Below are 24395 nucleotides of genomic sequence, written 5' to 3'. Positions count from 1 at the left end.
AAAAAAAAACAACAACAGACAAAGTCAATATCTTGATACGATAAAATGTTTTTTTTTTTTCACATAAATAATCATTTTGGTAATCGTTTAAATTTAATTTTAGTTAGTGATTGCATTCATGGAAATCAGTGCTGCCTGTAGGACGTGGTTCATCCAGTCCAATATTAGCTTGATTTAATGCAGTACAAATATTCCATGCAGACTCCCAAAACGTTGTTTATAATAGTTTTGCTTAAATAGATTAGATTAGATTCAATTGTATTGGCATTTTGCACATTTAAGGTACAAAGCAATGAAATGCAGTTAGCATCTAACCAGAAGTGCAATAAGCAGTAAGTACAGGATACAGTGTCCACAATATGTTACAAATGTTCCCACCAGATCTCTCCTACTTTAGATTTCTCTAGATCTGAAGAGGGAGACAATGTGCACGTTATGGAAAGCCTGCTGTCCTGTAATGAAGAAAAGAATAAGGCTGAACTATCTCTTGAGCTGCATTCGGAGGCTCTGAACGCTAAATGAGAAGATAGAGCTTCAGCATCAGAATGGCCTGGAGAAGAGGCTCCTGCTGATTTCTCTGCTCACCTCGGGCACCGAATGGATACTTAAATCGGAAATACTGCAGCAGATCATCAGCGATCACGATGGGTGAAACTCTGAGAACAGCAAACACCACAGGTCATTCAAATCTCAAAAGCGATAACGATGTTTGCAAAGCTATTATCTGAAACATACAGCACATCTTCCACTCTTGTCCTCAGTTCATAGGTGATTCTGCAGAATTTGAGCTCAAATGGAGTCGAGGCACCAAGAACTACTGGATCTAACTCTCTGGGAACGGTGACAGAGAGACAGAGGAAGGCTCTCCCCCAGGATTCACAGAAAGCCAAAGAGGAGTGTCAGAAACAGTTTTGTGTTGCTCCCGTCCCTGAGAAGGTCTCAAAGCCTCTTCATGATGACCTCATCCATGAACAAGAGCGCTTGAGGAAGGAAGGTCGTGAGCAGAGGAGAGATTTCCTCTCGACCAAGCGGAAGCCCTTCAGTTTCCACAAGAGGGAGGAGAAGAAGCGAGAGAGGCTGAAGGAGGAGACGGCCTCTGCTGATAAAAGGGAAAAAACAGAACCAGTTTGTGTGAGGAAACCAGTACCGAAAGGTCTGAAAGTTGCCATTTATTGGAATATTTAATAAAAAAAAAAGTATAATATATTATTGTATATGCTTATGTATGTACTAAACATCTTATGTTATATATTTAATTGAAAATCTAACATATTTAAAGGAATAGTTTAGACAAAACGTTTCATTTGAATTTTTAATTTGAAAATGTGCACTTTTTTTATTTCATTAAACATTAAAACTCATCGTCTAAACCTGTTTTTATGTGATGCTGGTTCAGAGCAGGAGCAGCAGAGGAAGATTTGCATTCATCTGCGAGCTCAGGAGACTCTGAAAGCCTCCTCAGCACCCAATCAAAGGCAGGAACCTAGTTTAGAGAGACCCACAGTGCTCAGAAGAGCAAAAGCAAGATGCTGGGTTTCTTGGAAAAGAAGCTGTCCTTCAGACCTAAAACGAACGCTGCCATGTCTGACTTCCAGGCCTTTCAGCACAAGGCAATGGAGGCAGCAGAGAGGAGATATCACTCACTGTAAACCCTTCCAGATGTGCACGTTCACACCACAGGTTGCTATTTGCATTGAGTTTAGATTTCTTTAATGTAATTCCTTTGAGTTTAATATGTAATTTTCCATGACTAGAAATCTAGAGACAAGATGAATCTCAAGAGAAGCAGTTCATTTGGTGCTTACACAACAGATGCTGCCAGGAAAAGATCCACGGCTGTGAGGTGAGCCTGGCGCTATGGATAAGTTTATACAACTTTTCAGTGACTAAAATCAATAAAACCAATTAAACGGATCATATTTTCTTTTATAATACACATCCATGGTTTTAGCACAATTCTTGACTGTATTCCAAAGAAAGTAATTTTTCATTAAATCTCATTGGCTGCACAGGCTATTGGTTAATATCAATGCAAATGGGCTAGTATTGTCGGTTCAACATTTCTAAAATGCACTTTCAAGGATCTTTCCAATATTTAAACACAAATTATATAAAATAAAAAATGTTAATGTACTCTATTAGTGTTGTATGGCTATTTAAATAAAACAATACATAATAATAAAATACATTATTTAAATCAATTAAAAATTATGTGAAATAGATTTGCATATTAGAAATATATTCAGAAATATCTGATCATATTACAGAAATAATATCTGTCACTTAAATTATTTTCTTTTTTTTTAATCTTATTTATTTATCTACAGTTTTATATTTTCTTGTATCTATTTTGTACCATGTATGCAACAGTATTTAGGCTTGTTATATGAATGTTTTTTGTGAACTTGAAAAAAACATATTATTTATAATGAATAATAAATGTATAATAGATGTTTTGTATGCACATATAATTAATTAGATTTATTCTGATTAAATGAAGTGCTGATTTACCCAATAAAATGTGCTTTTTCTATTATACAAATAAAACTGCGGATGAGGTTTAGAAAATGAAACCCAGAAGAGGTATAAAGACACATGAATGATGAGGGTAAAGATTTATTTTTGTTTTTTGCAGTGAATATGTGTTATGATTATCACAGAGTGGACCAAATCTGTTCAATGCAAACTATTTCTCCTATTTTTTATGAGAGGTTTGACATAACTTCCTCTCTTGTGACCCATACCCATTAAAATAAAATCATCTTACTCAATGGAAATACAGTAGATGCGGTTTTGACATGGAAAGATCAATTTATTATAAATCTTTCTTTTTATGATTTGATGTCAGCTTTATGGTCATTTGCAAATATTATGATGTAGCTGTCGTATGGACACACGCTGTTCTGCTGTCGTTCTATTACAGTGCAGGAAATGGTGAAGACGATGTCACAAATGAAGAGGAAAAAGAAGGGAATGTGGAAACCAAAGAGGAAGAGTGACAGACGTGACTGGTGGGTCAGTGTATTTCACATCCATATTCCATATGTGCTGGGGAGACTGTGGTCAGGCAACAAATCGCTGGCAGATCATTTCAGTTTCGAAAAACCGTGTTGTGCATGATTAACATGATTGGTCATTTATATTTATTTTATTTTATCTTTTCTATATATTACTGTATTTTGTATTGCTGTATATTGAATCAGTGAGTGCCTTGATACAGCTGAGCCCTCTTGTTTATTAATGTTTTTAAAATAGTGTAGAGATTATGAATGTTCAAGAAATTCATAACATTTCTAATAAAACAGAAAACCAAAAGCAAGTGTTATTTTATGATTCTAAGTATGTTATGGAGGCTACTGACCCAACAAAGAAAGAAATAACCAAAAAAAAAAACCACAAGAAAAGCTGCATATTAAAAGCAGTATATTTGCTTGAGTTCTGCTTACTGCACATTAAGTCATCTTGTAAGGCACAAAAACAGCTCATGGGTCTGGCGTCGGGCACCATCAAGGTTGGCAAAAAGGAAATTGGGGAAGCTTTGTTTTGGCACGAACACATCTTCCACCTGGAGGAGTCTGTCAAATGTGACTTTGAACGTCTGCTGTAATTAGGAACTATAACTTTCACAGAGACTGGCTTCATTCATGAAACTCCATTTGAATAAATACACAAATAACATTTCAAGACTCTAAAACTCTCCTGTAGCACAAGGGCCATCTGAAATTCTTTTGAGAGTCATAGCACTGGTTGAGTAAACAGCTCCTCTCTTTTGGAAAAAGAGCTTGTGCTGATTTTTTTTTCTGTGTAACAGAATTATTTTAAAGATTTTGAATCATGTTTTCTGCTTTTGCTGTTACATCTTAAGATGGAACATAATTAGTTTAAACGAGTCGTGCAGCATGCAGTGTATTTTGAAGTCTAAAGTTGCACTTTTGAGGAAAATATGATAGCCAGTCCTGTCCATTTTGTTGTATAAGTTGTATATTTAGTGGTTTAAGAAGTGATGACACTGAAAAATGGAAAGCGTCAACTGCACATTTGAAAATGACCGCCCAGTTTCACCCATTCATTTTGTTTTGGAAACACTTTTTTTCTCATGGCTAAATGAGGTTTAAGTGGAACTACAGGGCTTTGTTCCTTTTCCCATACGAGTATACACTAGAATTACGCCTTTCACTGGTAATGGGAGATTCAGGGGGTCAACATTTGGCAGAAGTTTGGTGCATCATTTTCTAAAAGAGTATATTTACAGGTTGTGTGTACCACAAAGTCACACAAATAGGAAAACTTTCAATTTTCTTTGAGCATTGAGTTTCAGATTTGGGCTGTGTCAGTGGAAAAAATAGATGGGATGCTGCAAGGATGCTGTATTTTTTAAGCCAGCCCCGAAGTTTGCATCACACTGGATTTTTTGGATCACTGCAGAAATGTAGCTCTGTAAACAACGAAACTGTATGATTCTTACATGTTTTGTTCATCACAATAATCTATACAAATGAACACTACCTTTATGAATTTTAAGGCTAAATGCTTTTGTTATGTAAAAATATCAAGTTGAATAACAACATCATTACTACTAAGTTTCAAACAACTATTTATTTGCAGGAATACATTAAGCACAACAATTGTATACTTGATATTTGAGCGTGATGACGTTTACTATCCCAGACAACCTCTGCATTCCCATTTAACCACTTGTTAAGCTTTTTTCAGGATTTTTTTTAAAAACTTGCGGTATAACAGCTGCATTTTATGCTTTAAAATAAAACATGAAAATATATTGAGCTTGTGTTGACTTGGAACAATTGAATCGGAAGTGCAAACAAAATTGTAAAATTCGTTTGATGCAGTGTCTCTAGTTTACAGTAAATTTACAGTAAAACTGGCTAAGTTTCATGTCCAAAATAGGTTAATATCGGACAATTACAATAGAGAACGTAACGATTCAGCTCATAAAAAAATAAAAATAAAACATATATAAGCAAGAACTTGAAAGATTAGCCCCATTATTTTTTGCAAAACTATCCTTCTTCAGTAATGACTATTCAAAAGTATAGCTATGCATCGTGAACAAATATATAAATATTATTCTATTACGTCATAAAGTAGTGGCTTGAAAAATGCTGGAAAGAAAAGAGCTGGAAAAATGACAGTTTGTTATTGTCTTCTTACATTATTGGCAAACTATTGTCCTGTTTGACTCTGTAAAGATGCTTTGACACAACCATTATTGTATAAAGTGCTATAGAAATAAAGGTGACTTGACTTTATACAACAGCCCTCCTGGGTGCATATTGTTTTATTTTGCACGTAGGCATTAATGTCTAGCTAAAACCACTACCACTTTACTTTTGGGTTTATAATTTTGCCAAAAAAAATAAATAAATAAATTCTGTGGCAACTTCAGCCTTGCATTCGGAAAATGTTGACGTCATAACGCTATCATTCTCAGAAATATATTTTATTTTCGCCTCTGTTAAATATGTAGATTTAATAAAGTTGACTGAACTCAGTGTCCATCTTGTCTGTTTTATGCACACACACCAGTCAAGTCGTTTAGGGAGGACAGAACGGCACGTTTGAGTGACAGCTTCTATCTTGAGTTTTAAGTGTCAGATAACTGAAAGTTCAAGTGCTCCTGCGAGGTCGCCATGGCAACTGTGCTCTCTCCTGTCCCACTATCTTCAAGTGTTTTGGGTCTAGCTGTCACGACCGAATGTCCCTTACACTGATAACATGCTGGATATATCCCTGAATCAGGGAGGACATAAGGTGCAAATTATTCAGGGAATCCCTGCAAATGTATCATGAAGCAAATAATAAAATAAACAGAGGATTTGACTAAGATTCCTCAAACATTTTTTTAAGAACTGAGTCTGTTATTCTGGACAAAGGTAACTAGTTTGAATTGAATTTAAATATGATCCGGCTGGATGCATTTCACAACGTGCTTTATGATCCATTTTTTTCCATTCATAACATGTTTGGAATTGCCAATTGCCAACTAAAAACTTCAAAATAAAGTTTCTTCAATAGTTATTTGACTTTATACGGTAACTTTACAATACCATTTGAAAGTTAGATAAGATTCTTAACATTTTTGAAAGAAGTCTCCCACCAAGTCTGTATAGTTTGATCAAAAATACAGTAAAAATGGTAATATTTTGAAATATTATTATAATTCAAAATTACTCAACATTTCAACGTATTTTTAAATCTTAATGTCTGTGACGGAAAGCTACATTTTCAGCAGCCATTACAGTTTCTAATTTGATTATTTGTTTCTTAAGAAACAGTTCTAATTAAAGTCAAAAACATTTGGCTACCTAATAGTTTTGTGAAATCCGAATCTGAATAAAAGTATTAATAATAATTACAAAAAAAAAAAAAAAAAAAAAAACTCTTGTTTACCAAAGAACATACTGTACTTATCAAGAGCAATTTGTACCAACCAAATGCAGGATTTGTTTGTTTGGTTATATAAATTGGTGATGCCTTGCTGTTATCATATAAGCAGACGTGCTTTAAGTATTTATGTTCATTCACTCATCTACAAAACAGTTTATTCAAATGAGTTCTCCTTAAATGTGTTCTTTGATTACATATGTATACGGCGTGCCTGAAGGTGCCAGACTCTCACCTGTAGGAGGAGCTATGGCTCATAACATGTGCTATTACAAGGAGCAGTGAAGATTAAAGATATTTCCATTATGTCCTTATCTACTGTCCATTTGAGCTCAATATCACAGTGGGGAGAACATTTAGGACAGTGACGGTGTGACTGAATAAAAACACAGCATAGTTTGAAATATTGTGAAGTTTTTTTAGGGAAGATTGTCAAAAAGGTTTCCTCCTAGTTTGAATGCACATCAAGCAGCATGTATGAGGTTAGATGCAGCAGAGAGGGGAGAGGGAGCAGATAGAGGGAGAGATAAAGAGAGAGAAAGTGAGTGTTTGCATGTGTGTGAGAGAGCGGGGGGAGCAAAGAGGAAAAGAGAGAGAGAGAGAGAGAGAGAGAGAGAGAGAGAGCGCAAACACAAGGATAGCAGGCTTGACATATACATATTCGCAGTGAACAAACAGAAATCCCAATGCCAGAGAAAGACAGACGAAGCCAGTGAGAGAAGAAGGTCACCTCTAGAGCAGTGAAGGAACGGTACGTCAGCTTCAAACTGTTTATTGTGACCATAAAGTCAGGGCTAAGTTAGGCTTCTTCTCTTCTAGATGTTGAATGCATGAAGCATCGGTTTAAAATCTTTGCAGTAAAATGTATTTGAATGCATTGCAACTAGATTGTAAATTAAATATATCTGAACCTATAGTCTCTCATGCACACTCCTCTGATAAGTCTTGTTTGTCCTTGGCAAATGGTATGCAATGTTGGCACTTCACAGGGGGGTCATACCTGAAGACTGAACTTTGTAAGTCTGGAATGGGAAATCAGGAGGTCCTACTTTAAACAGAAGAAGACATTTTGATGCCACACCATTGAAAGACGACCAGGGAACACACAGCATTACTGAGGGTCACGATGGAGGAACTCTCCGAAAAAGATAAAGGTCTGATTCGGGACAGCTGGGAGAGTCTGGGGAAGAACAAGGTGCCACATGGAATTGTTATGTTCACGAGGTAATATATATCAGTCGTGCATGCTGGCTAATACTCTTTTGCGCAAAGGAATATTGCTATTTAATTTAGTCTTCATGTTTATTTAGAAAGTTGAAAAAAAGAGCTGTGTGGATCAGCATTTCATGACCTGTGTTTTTGTAGGACAGATGCATGTCAAAAATAATAATTTAATCAAAATGATTATCATAATTCATTTAAAATAAGTAATTATGTATAAAGTAAATACCTGTTTCGATTTTATGCAAATAAAGTAATTGGGTAATCAAAACGGAGTGTCCTTGCTTTCCATAAGTCAAAGATTGTACTCATCATGAAGGTATGGGAATTTCACAAACAAACTAAATTGTAATCTGTTAAAATCCATTAATAATTCCCCATCAGTCTCCCGCTGTCTGTTCCTCTAACCGCAGCTCAGTAAGAGGCTTGACTTGTTGCTTGGCGACAGGGTGCAGCGAGATCATTTTCATCACAATCACCTTCTCAGAGGAAAGATGCTACCAAGTATCACTTTCCTGAGTATTCCTCTTCAAACTCGCCATAGAGGAGAAAAGTGACTTCATTTGAAAAAATAAAAATAAAAAAAACCTACTCTTCAACATCAAATGATGTATATTACCTAATTTAATTATCCTTCTTGTTAAGGAAATGTGATTATGGCAATTATGTCAATGTTCTGCTTTGTAGTGCTGCCTCATTAAATGTAACATTTCTTGTTAGGTTATTTGAGCTGGATCCAGCACTGCTTACTCTCTTCAACTACAGCACAAACTGTGGCGTCGCACCTGAATGCCTCTCCAGCCCAGAGTTCCTCGAGCACGTCACCAAGGTGAGCCCAGAGGACAAATGTTAACAATTTGTAAAATGAAGAAGCAGGAACCTACTTTTGGGAAAGTTTCTCTGTTCTTATGCAATCATGTGTCCTTGTGTTCTTGTTCTACATCACTGTCAACTGCCAATGTTCAATTCCATTACTCAAAAGAATATACATATATATATATATATATATATATATATATATATATATATATATATATATATATATATATATATATATATATATATATATATATATATATATATATATATGTATATATAAATCTGTATATGAGTACAGATGATAAGGGTAGAAGGTATTCAAGTAAGTTTTAAACTCACTCAAGACAAAACGTTCCCTCTGCACGCTCGCAAACATAAGATGGCTTGTGAAAGTAAACATTTGTTGTTTTTTAATAAAGTCATATACAGTAGACATGAAGAAAGCATATTGTCATTTTACTGGCATATTTAGAATCTTAATACTGGTAAAGCACTGGTAATATTTAATATATGGTGAATTCAAAATATAGAAAACAATGGAAAAATATAACAAGTAAATGTTTATTGTGACACTATTTAAAAAGTGTTGGGGTGGTCAGTTGAGCATCAAGATCCTATCGTATCTCAATTATCAAAAAAATGCATTTTGTGTCCTTGTCCATTCGAGTTTGTTCAAGGTAGCATGGCAAGACCAGCCTTGATGAGAATGCAAGACTGTTCTCTGTATATTTAGAACTGAGAAACAGCCTTGGTGTGGTGTTGTTGGTAAAGTAGTTGATGGTCGACTGATTTGTTTGGTAATTGTGAGTTGCACCATAGAACCACATGGTTCATCTAGGACCAGGGTGTCTGATCCTGCTCTTGGAAGACCCCCTTGCTGCAGAGTTAAGCTCTGACCTATTGAGACTTTCAAGCAGTTGTGTTAAAATAAGACGAAGCTAAACTCTGCAGGAGTAGACCTTCCAGGATTGGACACCCTTGATTTAGGCAAATGAACACTTCTATAATGCTTCTTTCTACTGACTAATTTTGACTCAACGTCTGAGTTTACAGCCATGTAAACCCAGCTCAAGAGAGGTTGTATATCTGTCCAGGTGATGTTAGTGATCGATGCTGCTGTGAGCCATCTTGATGACCTACATTCATTGGAGGACTTCTTGTTGAACCTGGGCAAGAAGCACCAGACAGTTGGGGTGAAGACTCAGTCCTTCACTGTGAGTACACTTAGTTAAGATGACTGATATCACATATAGCAGCCATAACACTCAAACATCAAAGATGACACTGAGATTGACACTGATCTTTGGCGAGTGTCACAGTGATTTTTCAGACCATGGTTCATTGATTGGGTTCTTTCACATGTTCCTTAGTTGGTTGGAGAGTCCCTGCTTTATATGCTTCAGTCCAGCCTGGGTCCGGCCTACACGACACCGCTGCGCCAGGCTTGGCTCAACTTGTACAGCATTGTGGTATCAGCCATGACCAGAGGCTGGGCCAAGAATGGTGAACATAAGTCCAACTGAGAAGGAGGTAGATGTGAGATTCAGACTGGAACACCCTTGAGGTCACACAAACTTCTCAAAAATCCTTTCGAAGAGTGAGGGGCTGGGATATGGGACCACCATTGTGAAAATCAGTTCAGTTGTATTTTGGCTTACTGAACGATCCTAACTTTGGTAGCTTGGTTTAACTGTAGACTAAGATTGTAGATGGGGTTGAGGTGGAGCTTATTGCAGGACATAGACCATTTTTGGTTGAAACTTCAAAAGCAAAATTTGCTTTGTACATACAGTAATGACTAAGTACATATATTAATGACTTAATGTATTTCCTCAAACTATCTTAAATGACTGTCTCGATGTGTTGATGTTTCATGTGAGCGTAAAACAGAGGTTTGACTATGCACATGTGAGCTTGGTCAACTCGAAAAAGTTTTATTCTGATGCCTCTCGGAATCAATTTAGATAAAGGCCTTTAAAGCCACTACAATTTTAACCCTAAATGACACAGAATTAATTCTATACTCTTGCCTGTGCTGTGTTAGTTAAAGTCTACTGTAAGTTTAGTGATGTTCAGTAAGTTATCTGAGCATGAACACGATGATAGTGTCCAAATGATAGTGTCAAAGACAATAAGCAATCAATAGCCATGATTATTTTTGTATTTAATTTTTTGAAGCCATCCAAATGTTCAACGTGAAATGTTTCGTTTGCCACCATTTTTCAACCATTAACTATGGTTTTTTATGGTATTTCTGGTATTTCTGGCGATGAAAGTAAATGACGAGAACTGTTACATCTGAAATAGCTTTTGGAATTTTTAGACTGTTAATTTATGGAACCTGTGCCATGTCATAAGTTTACATTTCCATTGTATGGGATTACACTCGACGCACTCTACTCCAAGACTTACTTACGAAAGACTTGTGTAGACTGTTACTTCACAAAAAGTGACTGTTATATCATAGTGACTAGTTGATTTGTTCATCTATTTACAATAGTCTAAAAATGTTTATGCTAAATGACCCGGAATGGGTGTTAGTGATGAATAAGAATTTTATTTCACGTTTTTTTGTAAATTTGTTATTTTTGGAAAATAGTAAATTGCATTCGTTGGCTTATTACAACCTTCTACGTTAAGAAAATACACACTCTTATCTAAGATAAGAATATTTGTTGCCATAATTATGAGCTATAGAAAAACGCTAAAAGCGATGATAACCTTTTTGCTGCTATTCAATAGCTTTGTAGAAATGTTGTTCTCTTTATATGAGAGATATTTCTACATTTAAATGGGTCGTGCCAAGTCTTTTAAAGTGCGTAGAGCTGTCACATATATTGAAACTGCTGGTATGTTACACTTTACATGTTAGCTTATAGGACAATACCTACTTTAGGTATATAGCCTTTTCTGTATATTTAGGTGTATGTGGATTGATTATTTAATTTTATGTATTGCTCAATGGTGCACTATATATTTTTTTTTGCGTAAAATATATAGATTTTATTTTCTCTCTTTAAGACTGTTTTACATATGTGCCATCTAATGGCTTTCCAATAACATTAAGATGTCTGTCTTTATGTAATGATTAGCTTGTTAGTATTGAAAACCTTTTACGAAGGTGCAATGGTTACAACATTTTCAAGTGAAAGTGTTCCTTTGTTTATTGACCATTGAAGTGTCGTGTGTGTGTTGTATTGGCTTCTGTGCTTTTTCTCCTGATATTCTGTGACTGGATTGTCTCAATGTCTACCTCACTGAAGCAGCTGATATTAAACAGCGATGTTATGACCTGGCTCCCCAGTAACCAAAAAGTTATATTTCAGTTATACTGTACATCCTACTGTATATCCTCTGCCAGTCACCGATCAAACTAGATTCAGGATCAGTCAAGGCTCTATGTAAACATGTGTTGGAAGCTTATTTGTACTAAATGACAGAAATAAATAAGATCCTGCTCTCTTGATCTCTTCTGGAAATTAGTGAATCGAGTTTGATGGTGTGAACTATGTGATTGCGGAATAACAACGTTAAACAAAAATAATTTTTTCATTTTTCATTTGCAGAGTTAAATCTAAATCAGTTCATGTAACAAAGTTCAATTATATTCCATTAATTATATCAGCTCTATGTCATGAGGACCCTGTCTCTTGAAGATTATCCTTATATAACACTGGCACACTGGCTTGAAGAAAAAAGAAACAGCATTTGTCTTATGTTATTGCTCACAATGTCCCAGATCTACTAATCAGGAGGTTATGAAGAAATACTCTTCACGCCTTTGCACTCTCTGATGTGACATTGTCAGAGTGGATAAGATGGAGGAAAACTCCAGAAGCGAGAGCTGCTCACTGGGTTTGTGGATTCAATTACACTGCATTATTGTAAATGTCTTGAAGGTTGACTGTCAAGCCTAGGCACATTCTGCCTCACTTATAAGAAGAAAAATACGCCTCCACAAATATTAGTGTCTATCCACCACTGCTATATAAATGTTTTTGTTTGTGGAATTTATGAGGTTCCTATTTGAAATTTATATGATTCCAAATGTACAATTATGAATATTTCTAAGAATACCAAAGAATAGAAGCCACAAATACTTGTTCTATATCTGCCCCAAAAGCTAAATAAAGTGTCAAATTGAGAGACAGTGAGAGACTGGGAGAGAGACAGGGATAATAATAAAAGGCGCAATAATAATACAAACAATACAGACTAGAGATCATTATTTTTAGAAAGTCTGCAATGTGTTGGATGCAGGGCATTGGAAGTCACCATGGCAACCAAGACAAGCACATTGAGAGAGTGTGTGGAGAGTTTGTATTTTGAGACTCAGACAGTAGAGAAGAGTTGAGGACCAGAGAGTCCTGGACTGGGACTTTGGGATCTTTTTAAGTGTTGACTGCATTGAGTTCTCATTTCCTTGTCACAGTGTTCTGGTTTATTCAAAATATATTAAAAAATTACAAATCTACAGTATCTGCACAATATCTGGCCAATTGAAATCCATATTTGGTTACACTTTAGTTTAGGCACCATTTCTCAATTTTAACTTATTAACTTTTGCCTAAAAAAACAAAAATCATAATTTTCTGCTTATTAAAAGTTAATTGTTAGGTTTAGGAATGGGATAGGATTCAGAGATATAATATATGTTCATGCAAAATAAGGTATTAATATGTGCTTTACTAATAAACATGCAAAATGCTAGTAATATGCATGCTAAAAATCAACTAGTCAATAGTGAGAATTGGTCCCTAAACTATTTTATATAACTAACAATATATGTTGCCCTATATTGATATTAAAATAGAATGTCTTGGAATAGAGTAATAGATCACCCAAAATTTGCATGGGGCCAGAAGATTTGGAAAATAACGCACAGGGTGTTCCAAACTTCTCATGTTAGGACCCACAGAGATACAACCACAAGACCCACCAAAAACACTTTGAAGTGAAATGTGACAAAAAGGATAACAAATCCTTTTTTGGTCTGTCTCTGTTTTATTTTCCTTGTCATACTTCATTGGGTCAGCCTACTTATCCATTTGCATTATCATGAGGATATGTTAAGCTAAAAATGAGAAGAAGAAAAATACATGAATTTGAAGTAAAGGATACAAATTAAGATACATACAATATATAGCTATGAAATTAAAATAATTTATAGATGGACAATATATTATTGCTTTCTTGATGGCACATCAAGTAAGTGCAGGCTAATGGCTTTTTTTAAATAAACAATACACTGGCTTTAAACTTAAAATTATGTGAGTGAGTCATCTGTTGATTCAGTAGATGCTCTGAATGATTCAGTACAGTTCATTCAAGTGAAGTATTCGTCAGAAAGATTCATCAGAGGTTTAAACGACAACGATATACCAAAAATGCTAATGTTTTTCCATTGCTTTTGCAAAGGTTAGTGTACAGACAGCAACGCTTTCAAAACGATCCCTGTTCACACAGATCCTCGCAAACAACTACATTTTCTGTTTTGTATGCCAGGCCAGTAGTTGGCGCTGTCACTATTTAAAGAAGCACTAAAGGCCCGCTCACACCAAGAACGATAGCTATAAGGATAACTATAAAGATAACGATATTAAGCGTCCACACCAGTGAACAATATTGTCTGTGTATTCTAAGCGGAATGCTTTTAACTTCTCGAGCTCATTACAGCAGGATTGATTCTGATTGGTTGGCAATGTTTTTATCATTCATCAGAAAAAAAAATGTTCTGAAAGTGATTCCAACGATATCGTTTCTCTGTGCCGTTATCGTTATAGTTGCGGTGTGGACTCCGCTATTCTTTAATATTGAGAACAATTTTTAGAACTATATCTTTATTGTTAGCTTTATAGTTAGCGTGCTTGGTGTGAACGGCCCTTTAGCCTGCTCACATAATGAGTGTAGTTTAAACGACCAAATAACATGAAACGTTTTCCACTTTTAGTTGAAAATGGTGTCATGTAAACACCCCCTGATTCAATCCAGTGGCTGCATCCGAAACGGCATACTCTCTGAGCAGGTACTTCAATCTTTGAGTGAATGAGCTACTTATCACCTTGTGGTAACCGAGATTAAAGTTTGAATTTAAAACGGAACATTCCAACTTTCAAAAGCTAACTGTAACAGTTGTGGATTACTGTAGGTTCAGTAGCTGTGTGGTTCGTTCCACACCTTCCACGAGGAGTTGGTGGCACCTTACTGTACATGTCAGTCTCTGGTGTTGATGTTCCCTCTTCTAATGAGAGTCCTTCTGTGACACAGCCTCTGCCAAAGTCTTCACACCTCTCCTCGACATCTCCACTAGTTCCCCTCAGGATCCCACTAATGACAGGAAATACAAGACTGCACGCAGCAAGCGGTCAGATGGTTATCAAATACTCTCTGCACATTTAAAGTTGTCATGGTGTGTTTGCCAAGAAAACTGCAACAGACTGTAACAGTAATTCCCAGAAAGAGTTCACACCACACATTCATGCCAAAACTGAAAAGCAGTGTGTTTTGACACATCCGGGACAAGTTGAAAATGACATTACTTTTATAGTTATTAAGGGCGACAAATCATGGGCGTTTCTTACTCTTTTGAAATAAAAATGTTTGATGTAGAAAACTTTGTCATGAAATACTCACAAAGCAAGGTTTTCTTCCTAGTCCATTCGTACCGTTTATGGAAATTAAGCTGTTAAAAAGGGTCATTCATAATAAATCATAATCATCACAATTATGAAGTCACAACCATGACCGTGTTAACATTACCATTAATATTTACTTCATCACATTTTGTATTCAGCAACATGGCTCACAATATTAAAGGGATAGTTCATGTGAAAATGAAGATTTGGCCATCATTTAATCAATTCATTTACATTTACCGTCAGTGTTGAGGGAAACGCATTACAAGTAATCTGAGTTATGTAATCAGATTACTTTTTTCAAGGAACTAGTAAAGTAACGCATTCATTTAAAAGAAAATATCTTAAATAACTTTTTCAAAACAGCAACCTCAGTTACTTTGTTTTCACATTTATTGACTGACAAATCTCCTGTCCCCAAATTGGGAGAAATCAGAGGTACAGAAGTGTTGTGTGCACTGTGTAAACATGATGTAGTTCAAGACTGAATGTGAATGTGCATTCATTCTTCCCACTCGCAAAAAAAAAAAAAAGAAAGAAAGAATTAGTATTAATCAAAATGAATTAAAACAGTAAAACAAAAACTCAGAATAAGTTGCAAACCTGCAATAATTAAATATGTTAACACAAATGTATCTAATCCCATTTTATTAACTAATTTCTTTGCTGCTGACCTTTGATGATCCAGTTCAACCATACTAATAAACAAAAATGACTTTTGATAAACTATCAATTGTGCATCATTGTTTATTATTATTATTATTATTATTATTGCTGAAAAGTGTTTTATACACACCTCCTTCTCCTGTGTTCTACTCTACAGACGTGAATGTCCTTTTCCTTCAGCTTAAGGTTTATTCATTACACTTTTTGGTGTGAAAGGGCTTTTACATTTGCTATAAATATACATTCTTACAGTATATTAAACAATCAAGCCCTGCTCATATTTAAAAAGTAACGCGAAAGTAACGCAACAGTAATGTAAAACATTACTTAAAAAGTAACTAAGTCATTTAATTAGTTACTTTTTTAGGGAGTAACGCAATATTGTAATGCATTAAAAGTAACTTTCCCCAACACTGGTAGCCGTTGACATCCATAGTGTCGAGAAAAAAAATGTTCAACAAAACGTCATACAGGTTTGTAACAACATATGGGTAAATTATGACAAAATTGTCAATTCTGGGTGAATTACCCCATTAAAAGATTAAAAATAGCCAATTATAAAATTATTTACAGTACATGCAGACGCCTTAAAGGTACAATAGCAACAACAGTTTACTTAAAAGAGTAGTTAATCTAAAAATGAAAAATGTGTCATCATTTATGCATCCTCATGTCATTCACAAACTTAACAATATATATATATTGTTTTGTTTTTTACCCATCCAATGGCAAAATTGTTTTCTTTCAAATTATTTGACCAAAATATAAGCGACATGAGGGTGTGTAAATAATGACTAATTTAAAACTGGTAGCGAATGTTGAGTAGTGCAACAAGAAAGATGAACTTGATCAAGATTCATGTGCTGATAAAATGCAAACATTCTAACATAACAGCTTGGTTTATAACAAATCAAGCTGTTCAGATGCACATGCACAGCAGGGGAGACAAACACAGGTAGCTGTCAAATCGGGAAAACAGCAGCGGTTCTATTCCAAGCATATGGCACAGAGGAGAAGAAAGCAGCGTGTTCTGTTCCCAGAGGTATTCACCTTCTGAAGACTGCCTGCTCAGGGAGGTTGCTTAGGAGACAGAAGGAAAATGTCAAGCAGATTTCTTTTTCTTTTTTTTTTTCTTTTCTTTTCTCCTGTTCACTTGCAACTGTGGCAGGTGTATGAAAAATTGCATTCTCCACCATTCCCTTGAGCGGAGCACATCACTGATGAAACATATCTGTGCTTGGTCTTACTTTGCTATGGTTTATACAACATTGATCATTTTTTTTAACATCATATAATGAGAATGGAGGTGTTTTGTTACTAGACACTGCCTATACATTGATGAGCTTTGTCACCTCTACATTGTGTCATTGACTTGACTATAGGTCACATGACCTTCCCTATTTTTAATTCCATTTGTATTCGATACTTGTTCGAAAAAAAAAATTAAGGGCCGTTCACACCGGCAAAGATTGGCAGGGACAAAGTAACAGAAAGACCTTAATTTCAACAGGAGTTGAATGACTACAGCTTATAATGTAAATATAATGAAAACGATAATAAAAGTTTAGCAGAGATTAACAACAAAAAGGAGCAAATTAAACCTTAAAGGGTTAGTTCACCCAGATAGAAACTTTATGTAATTGATAACTTACCCTCATGTTGTTTCAAACCCGTAAGACCTCCGTTTATCTTCTGAACACAGTTTAACAGCTTAAGTCATTTGTGGATTAATGCGTATTAGAGATGCGAACCGTTTAAAACAATTCAGTTCGATTTGTTGAACTGAATGATTTGTTCGCGAACCTGACATCACAAACTGCTTTGTTTTGAACTGTCTCACAACAGACACTGAAGAGAAGGCAATGCTGAATAAAGTTGTCGTTTTTGCTATTTTTGGACCAAAATGTATTTTCGATGCTTCAAAAAATTCAAATGGACCCTCTGATGTCACATGGACTACTTTGATGATGTTTTTCTTACCTTTCTGGACATGGACAGTGTACCGTACACACAGCTTCAATGGAGGGACTGAGAGCTCTCGGACTAAAGCTAAATTTGCACATTTGCAGTGTAAAATGTAATATTTAGTATTCATACGTGACATCTGAACCATAGTTCAAAACCATGACTCTTCCTTTCATTTAAACTGGCAATTCTCCATCTCTCTATAGCAATACACACTCACACAATAAATAATGAGGTTGACTGTGCAGGGCCAGGCCAAACTGCACTAATTAGTATGCAGACTCACTGCTCTTCACAGCCTGTCATTACAGAGGTGAGCCGAGGCATATACTCAGCCACATTTGATGCCTCCAACATATTAATCACTGCAACCATCAGGGAAGATGAGATCTATCTATCCATCTATCTATTTCTGTCGAACCATTTGGAATGCCATTTTTATCTGAATGTGCATGGACACATGGTTGGGTCAGTGTCCTTGCATAAGCGCATCTCAGCACATACTGGCAGTGGCACACACAAACAGCCCAGTATAAAATCATAGAATGTTTTCTGTCTCCCGGTTGTTACTTCTGGAAAAATGTTCAGAGATTTAGATGTATCCACATTTTTGGCCTTCTGTCAGACATTCCTGCCAGTTCTGCAAAAGAAAGGAAAATAATAGCCGAGACAAAAACCGCTGAATACCCTAAATAAACCAAAGACTGCTTGTGGATGGACATTCACAGCGATTCAAAGGGCGAATCAATTAAATATCAAAATAGCTTCTATTTTTATGGGTTTGTTTCATATTTCCACAAGCATCTGATGGTGGGACACGTGTAATTGCATTTAACTGTACTTAATCTATGGAAATTTCCATATATAACTGTGATCCTGGAATGTACTGTAACTTGATTGCCTTCTAGTAACCTACTGTTGTGGTCTTTAAGTAACAGATATTTACAAGGGAATAAATCATGATTTTTTAGAAGCTATTATAAGAAGTTTATTCAGCTCTATTATAATTAAGCATGCATGTCCTACTTTTTGGAACCATTTCACATGTGCAGCTTCACTTGTTTAGCTGCTGTGGGTTCTTTTTCTCTCTCTCTCTCTCTCTCACACACACACACACACACACACATGGTAATGATATCTAGTGTGCAGGAAAAACATAATTGGCAGTTTTCAAGTGTTGACCAGTCAAGTGACCACTGGCTGTCTTCTGGCATGACAAGAAATTTAATTAAGGGTCGACGTTTCATTTTCTAAGACCGAATCTGAAAAACACTTACATTTTCTTCTGAATAAAATAGTTTGAGCTTTCTCATGCCAAAGTTGCCAGCAAGATTGCCAGGGCTAGTGGCTCCTAAGGTCTTGTCATTTCTAGTTGGTTACTGACCCAAAGTCAAAACATCCAACCCCATGTCTCTATATCTCTACGTAAGGATTGGTCTTATCACTATTTCAGTCTTTCAAGTTTCATTCAATGTATTACTCACTCGCTGTTTCTTGTAATTCACTTAAACTTACTAGCAATTTCTGAGTAAAATTTTTTTTACACCAAATGTGTAGCACAAACAGTGCAGGGCAATTTGTTAAAATACATATAACGATGAAATAAAGAAAGACACTACTTGACACTCTAAAGGTTTTGTAAATGTAGTTTTTATACCCTTAAGAGCTGTGCTGCTGCGATGTAACAGGATGCAGCAATTTTTCGTGTCATAAGCGCCCCGTCACATGACATGGCACCTCAAGCCACATTCCACAAACCAACACTAAATAACGAAAACAAAGTTGTGTACACCAACAGTGAATACAAACGGAACAAAAGTAAATATCAAAAAGCATCTCACAAGAGCATTTTATCAGGTAGGTATTGAAGACATTGATGTAAGTGTGTTTGCATACGCTTGATAATGTGATACCAATGATAATTAGTGTGAATTAGATGCGATTGGGGTGCATTTGTGTTGAGTTGCTGTTGAAGTATGGCTAGAAATATACCTTTCCACAAGTACACAGACACAAATATTTGGTCAATGCATTTGCTTTGTTGTAATATGTTTAGCATGCTAGCAATTAACATGCCAAATGTTTCCTTGCTCCGCCATGACAGTAGTTAACTTGAATGAATAAAAATGACTTTAGAAGACAAATTGCAATGCAACAGATTTGGGCAGCATTATAAATAGTGGTCTGACACATTTCAACTAGAATCATTTACGTACTTGCTCAGAGTATGTTGCGAGGCTAAGTCAGTTTAAAACTTGTCAGGAATCTCTCACCTGTTTGATTCATTGGTGGAATGCGCTTTAGAATTGAGCCTCTTTGTCTTATCTTGCTCTGTAGTCCATGCAGCATATTGCAGGTCATGCTGGATTGTCAGACACAACATTTGTTTCTGTTTACTTCTTAAGATCTGTTTCTTCAAGGCACAGCAAGAAAGCACGGTACAAATCACAACTCATTTACATTCAGTTTGGCAAGAAAACCCTCCACCCACCCCGTCCTTTCCGGTCCTAGATCCACTAGACCGAGAAATTTACTAAGAAAATTAAAGTGTTACAGAAGCCAGAGCCAAACTTGACGGCTCTAAAGAGAGCTGCAGGCTGGTTTGAGCATGTGACATGAGCATGAGTTAAACAACATGCAATTGGAGACTCTGGAATTGAAGTCTTGTGTGTAGCATATTCAGTTCGTGTCATAACACTTCAATTATATCATTTTACAAAAATATTTAATGGATTTCATGATTCTTAACGGAATTTGACTATAATTTTAATAATTTTAAGCTCCATCGGCAGTTATAAATTCAACTCATCCCTCAGTTTGTAAAACAAAACAAAACAAAAATGCACTTAGAGTACAATAAAAGTCTATGGACACATGATGTTTCAGTTCTAAAACCACAACATTTTAATATATGTTATCTTGAAACGATTGTGATGAAACCGCTTACCTTGTCTGATCAAATTTAGATTGGAATTTTTCAACTGTTGGATCATGTAAACCTAAAATGACTTACAGTTCAAATAAAACACTTTTATGTTAACATACAAGACTTTAGACTGTGACTAATAATGCGCAACAATAAGGTAAAATCAAGTCTTTGCACTCATTAGAATGCAAACTGAATTGGATGGGTTCCGGTCCAGTTGGGCGGGTTTGAATTTGATTGTGCGGGTAAATTTAGGCTGGTTCCCTTACGAAAAATAACCATGGTTTTATTATAGTAAAACTGTAGTAACCCATGGTTTTTTGGCGTATTGACTGCCATTTGTAAAACCACAGTTTTACTACAAATACCATGGTTAAACTATGGTTAATATAGCAAAACCATGGTTAGTTTGTGGTTACCATGGTTTAACTACAGTAACCATGGTTTTTTGGTTTTATTTGTAGTAAAACCATGGTTAATTTTCGTAAGGGTTGGGGGGTCAGTTCGCCCATTTTAAACATCTAAATCCTCCGGGACAGGTTTGAAAACCCCTGTGCAAAAAGGATCAGATTTTGAATGTATAGCTGTATGTTTAAGTGGTCACAATGCCAGAGTGGCAAAAATACTGTACAAGTCACATGGTAAAGATTGGGAGAGTGACTCAACGCTCAAAATGTGAATTACACCTGTGGAGGGAGATGACACGAAGGCTCTAATGATATTATATCTTTAAGTTTTAAATCATAGCACAGATGAATATGAGTAATGAGTCAATAATGAGTCTGAAATTCCAGCTAATTAAAATATCTGCTAGTTGCTTATTCCAATCACTTATATTGGGCACTTTTTTTCATGTAAATTGGCTTATTCTGACTGTTGACAATGAAAATGATAGATGTGTTCTTTCAGGGGTATCGGTCGCCTGCGTATTTTAGTCATGTTTGGTAATTCTCTTTATGTATTTGCCCTGATTTGATCCGTTTTCCTATCAGTTTCTATTTTTAGATTATTTTTGTCACCATGATTTTGTTTTAAAGAGTTGAAAATGGTTCTTATCAACCTTCATTGACATGGCAATAAAATTCTATAGCATTATTTATTTATATATTACTCTTTTAGGTGAGTTTTTGGGCTGGAAATCGTCCATCCAATATTAGTCTCAGCCTCAGACGTCAAACCCATGGATCGCTAGCTAAACGTCTGATGCATATGGGACACAAAAGTGGAAACACTTCAGGAGTGTCGAAGTCGTCATCTGATTGATTGAATTCTATAGGATTTCCACGAGACGTTTGTGTCTTTAACATTCCGCATGGAAACAAAGATTCTGTGACACCAAACCCCTCTCATGAAAGAAGAAAGCAATCATGTTTAAAAACTGTGACAACGAGCACTTATCAGGATCAACTAAACGCTGTTTCAAAAGTATGTGAAATATTTAAAGTTTGTGACATATAATTTTTAAAATAGGTTTGAGAGTTTTACACACTGGCCTATTATTGTGGCAACATTTCCACGCCCTGAAACGTTCCGCTGAATGAAGCGAACTGTGATTGGTTGTTTGACTTGTCTTGACCAATGAAAGCTGCCATGAATTCCAGACCTTCATTCGTCAGTCTGAAGGTCTGGCTATGCAAGACTAATCCAATATGGCAACATTGGCGCTAATGGTTCATGCATGTGATGCAACACAGAGCACGTTATCTGATTCATAACAAAACAACTCTTGCGAATCAGTTCTTTAAGTCAAAAAGTTTCACGTCAAGCTTGTGCTTGAATCAGCTGTTTGAATCAAACTTGGTCGGAAATTGTTCAGAGCCTCTACTAAGTTCACAACTGACGCCCTCACTCCCCCAAGTCAGTAATACCAAAAATAACAAAGCGGAGTAATATTTATGGCACAAATTGTGTGACAATATCCAACCGAAAGAAATTTGTACTAAATACAGCTATTAAAAATCGTAGTCTATATAAACTTAAATCGTTATAAACTGTATTCTGAAACATCCCTTCTTCAAAGCACATAATATTGACTGATATTAAATGCTAAAGTGGGAAATTATGAACTCCATGACTTAGGTGAATCTCAACAACAATCAGCAGTTACTGTCAAGCTTTTTTAAGGTACATTCTCAATATTAACAAACCATTGCCTACGACTTTTGCCTCAAACTGCTAATTTACTGATTATTAATTGTTAGTAAGGTAGTTTTTAAGTTTACGTATTGGTAATGGTTAGGGATGTAGAATATGGTATGCAGAATATGTGCTTTAAAAATACAAATAAAAAGGCAAAATGTTAATAATAGGCATGGTAATAAGAAACTAGTTAATAGCAAGAATTGCTCCCTATACTAGTGTTACCACAATTACATAATTTGTTGGCCAAAAAAGACAAAAAAACTTTAGAAGCCAGTGGCTCCTAGTCTATTATTTTACCTGGAGCTTTCAAATTAGTGATTTATTTAGAGCTTAAACCCTCTGGAATGCTCCATAGACCATACTCTCAGTGCATTAATGTAGAAACTAAGGTAGTCAAATATATGCTGCCAATAGAGCTTAAGCCTTTTTGATCATTACTTTAACAGCTCTTTTTAGTTTTTTTCCTGCAAACTGATTGTTTTTTGCATTTTTTCCAGTTCATTAAGTGGAGTCTGCTAAATTTGACTGTATATTAGTCAGTGAAAAGGTTCACTTTCGAATGCCCTCTCACATCCCTTCCACAGACCAAACAACTGATTGAACTTTACAAAAAAGCAAACAAATTATGGAATGAGTGCCTCGTTGACTTTGTCAAATCTACTGTAGTGCCAATTGACTGCAGTATTCACAACACAACTGCTATTGTCACTGCAAAACAAACAATAATTGGGAGCTACTGACTCTGGCGCACACATCAATAAAGGTTGAGGGTGTTAATAACAGTAATAATAATCTAATAATAGGAAAAACATAACAACGCCCTCTCACATAGTTGCAAAATTACGTACAATAGCTAAAATACAAATACTGAATAAAAATAACAATAAGCACAAACAGCATCAACAGCAAAAGGAGTAATAATAAGCAAATAAGATTTGGATGTCTCAACTCTTTGGAGCTATACAATGTGACTATGCATATAAAATACATTGAAAAATCTGTCCAAATGCAATGTCCCAAGCTTCAGTCAAACAAACTGCCGGACACAAATTAACGTCATTTAAAGAGAAAAGAACAATACAGAAGAAAGTAGAAAGCATAGACCGAGCAAGAGAATTGGCTTGTCTTGTTCTTCTAGATCTTTGCTTTTATCCACTTCAGATACTTCTTTGAAAGCTCATCAAAGTCCTCAGAACTAAAACCGCCATGTCAGTGAATTCCCAACAAGCTTTTTGAAGCAGTTTGCTTGGATGGCTGCAATTTGTTTTCTTTTACTCATAAATGGAGGTTGTAGAGGACTAATTTTGCAGCATAGTGCCTCTTTATCAGCCATTAGCTAAGACGAGGCATGGAGCTTTAGCGTTAGGGAGTAGGAACGGGGGGCAGCTTGGTCACTGGAAACCTACAGGACTATCCATGAGAGGGCTCGGGCAGCTGATATTTGGATCATCCTTGAGTTCAGTTTCCAAAGTTTCTTCCAGATCCTTCTCCTCTACCCCTTCGGCGTCATGCACTGAACTCTGGCTGTTCCCCATGGTGCCGTAGCTCTGGTGGGCAGGAGAGGGCATGGGAGTCAGGCCCAGCTCTGGCTCCAGCAACACCGAGGCTATAAAAAG

At 35.9% G+C, this 24395-nt stretch overlaps 2 protein-coding genes across 2 annotated transcripts in view; one reads left to right on the top strand and one right to left on the bottom strand.

The window, feature by feature from the left end:
- Positions 1-6880: 6880 nt before the first annotated feature.
- On the top strand, positions 6881-15783 carry LOC127933424 (neuroglobin). Its single transcript, XM_052530425.1, has 5 exons — positions 6881-7156; positions 7395-7629; positions 8347-8455; positions 9540-9659; positions 9816-15783. Exons 2-5 carry the CDS (start codon positions 7532-7534, stop codon positions 9966-9968), a joined length of 480 nt encoding a protein of 159 aa, XP_052386385.1. The 5' UTR covers positions 6881-7156; positions 7395-7531; the 3' UTR covers positions 9969-15783.
- Positions 15784-17605: 1822 nt separating this feature from the next.
- LOC127933423 (calcium permeable stress-gated cation channel 1) overlaps positions 17606-24395 on the bottom strand; it is a 57113-nt gene continuing 50323 nt past the window's right edge. Inside the window, exon 23 of the mRNA XM_052530424.1 lies at positions 17606-24395. Coding sequence (XP_052386384.1) covers positions 24171-24395 — 225 coding nt within the window. The 3' untranslated portion in view covers positions 17606-24170.

Source organism: Carassius gibelio, chromosome A17 (assembly GCF_023724105.1).
Source record: "Carassius gibelio isolate Cgi1373 ecotype wild population from Czech Republic chromosome A17, carGib1.2-hapl.c, whole genome shotgun sequence".
NCBI lineage: Eukaryota > Metazoa > Chordata > Actinopteri > Cypriniformes > Cyprinidae > Carassius > Carassius gibelio.
The sequence above is the reverse complement of the archived record's forward strand: the minus strand, read 5'-3'. Positions and strand labels throughout refer to the sequence as shown.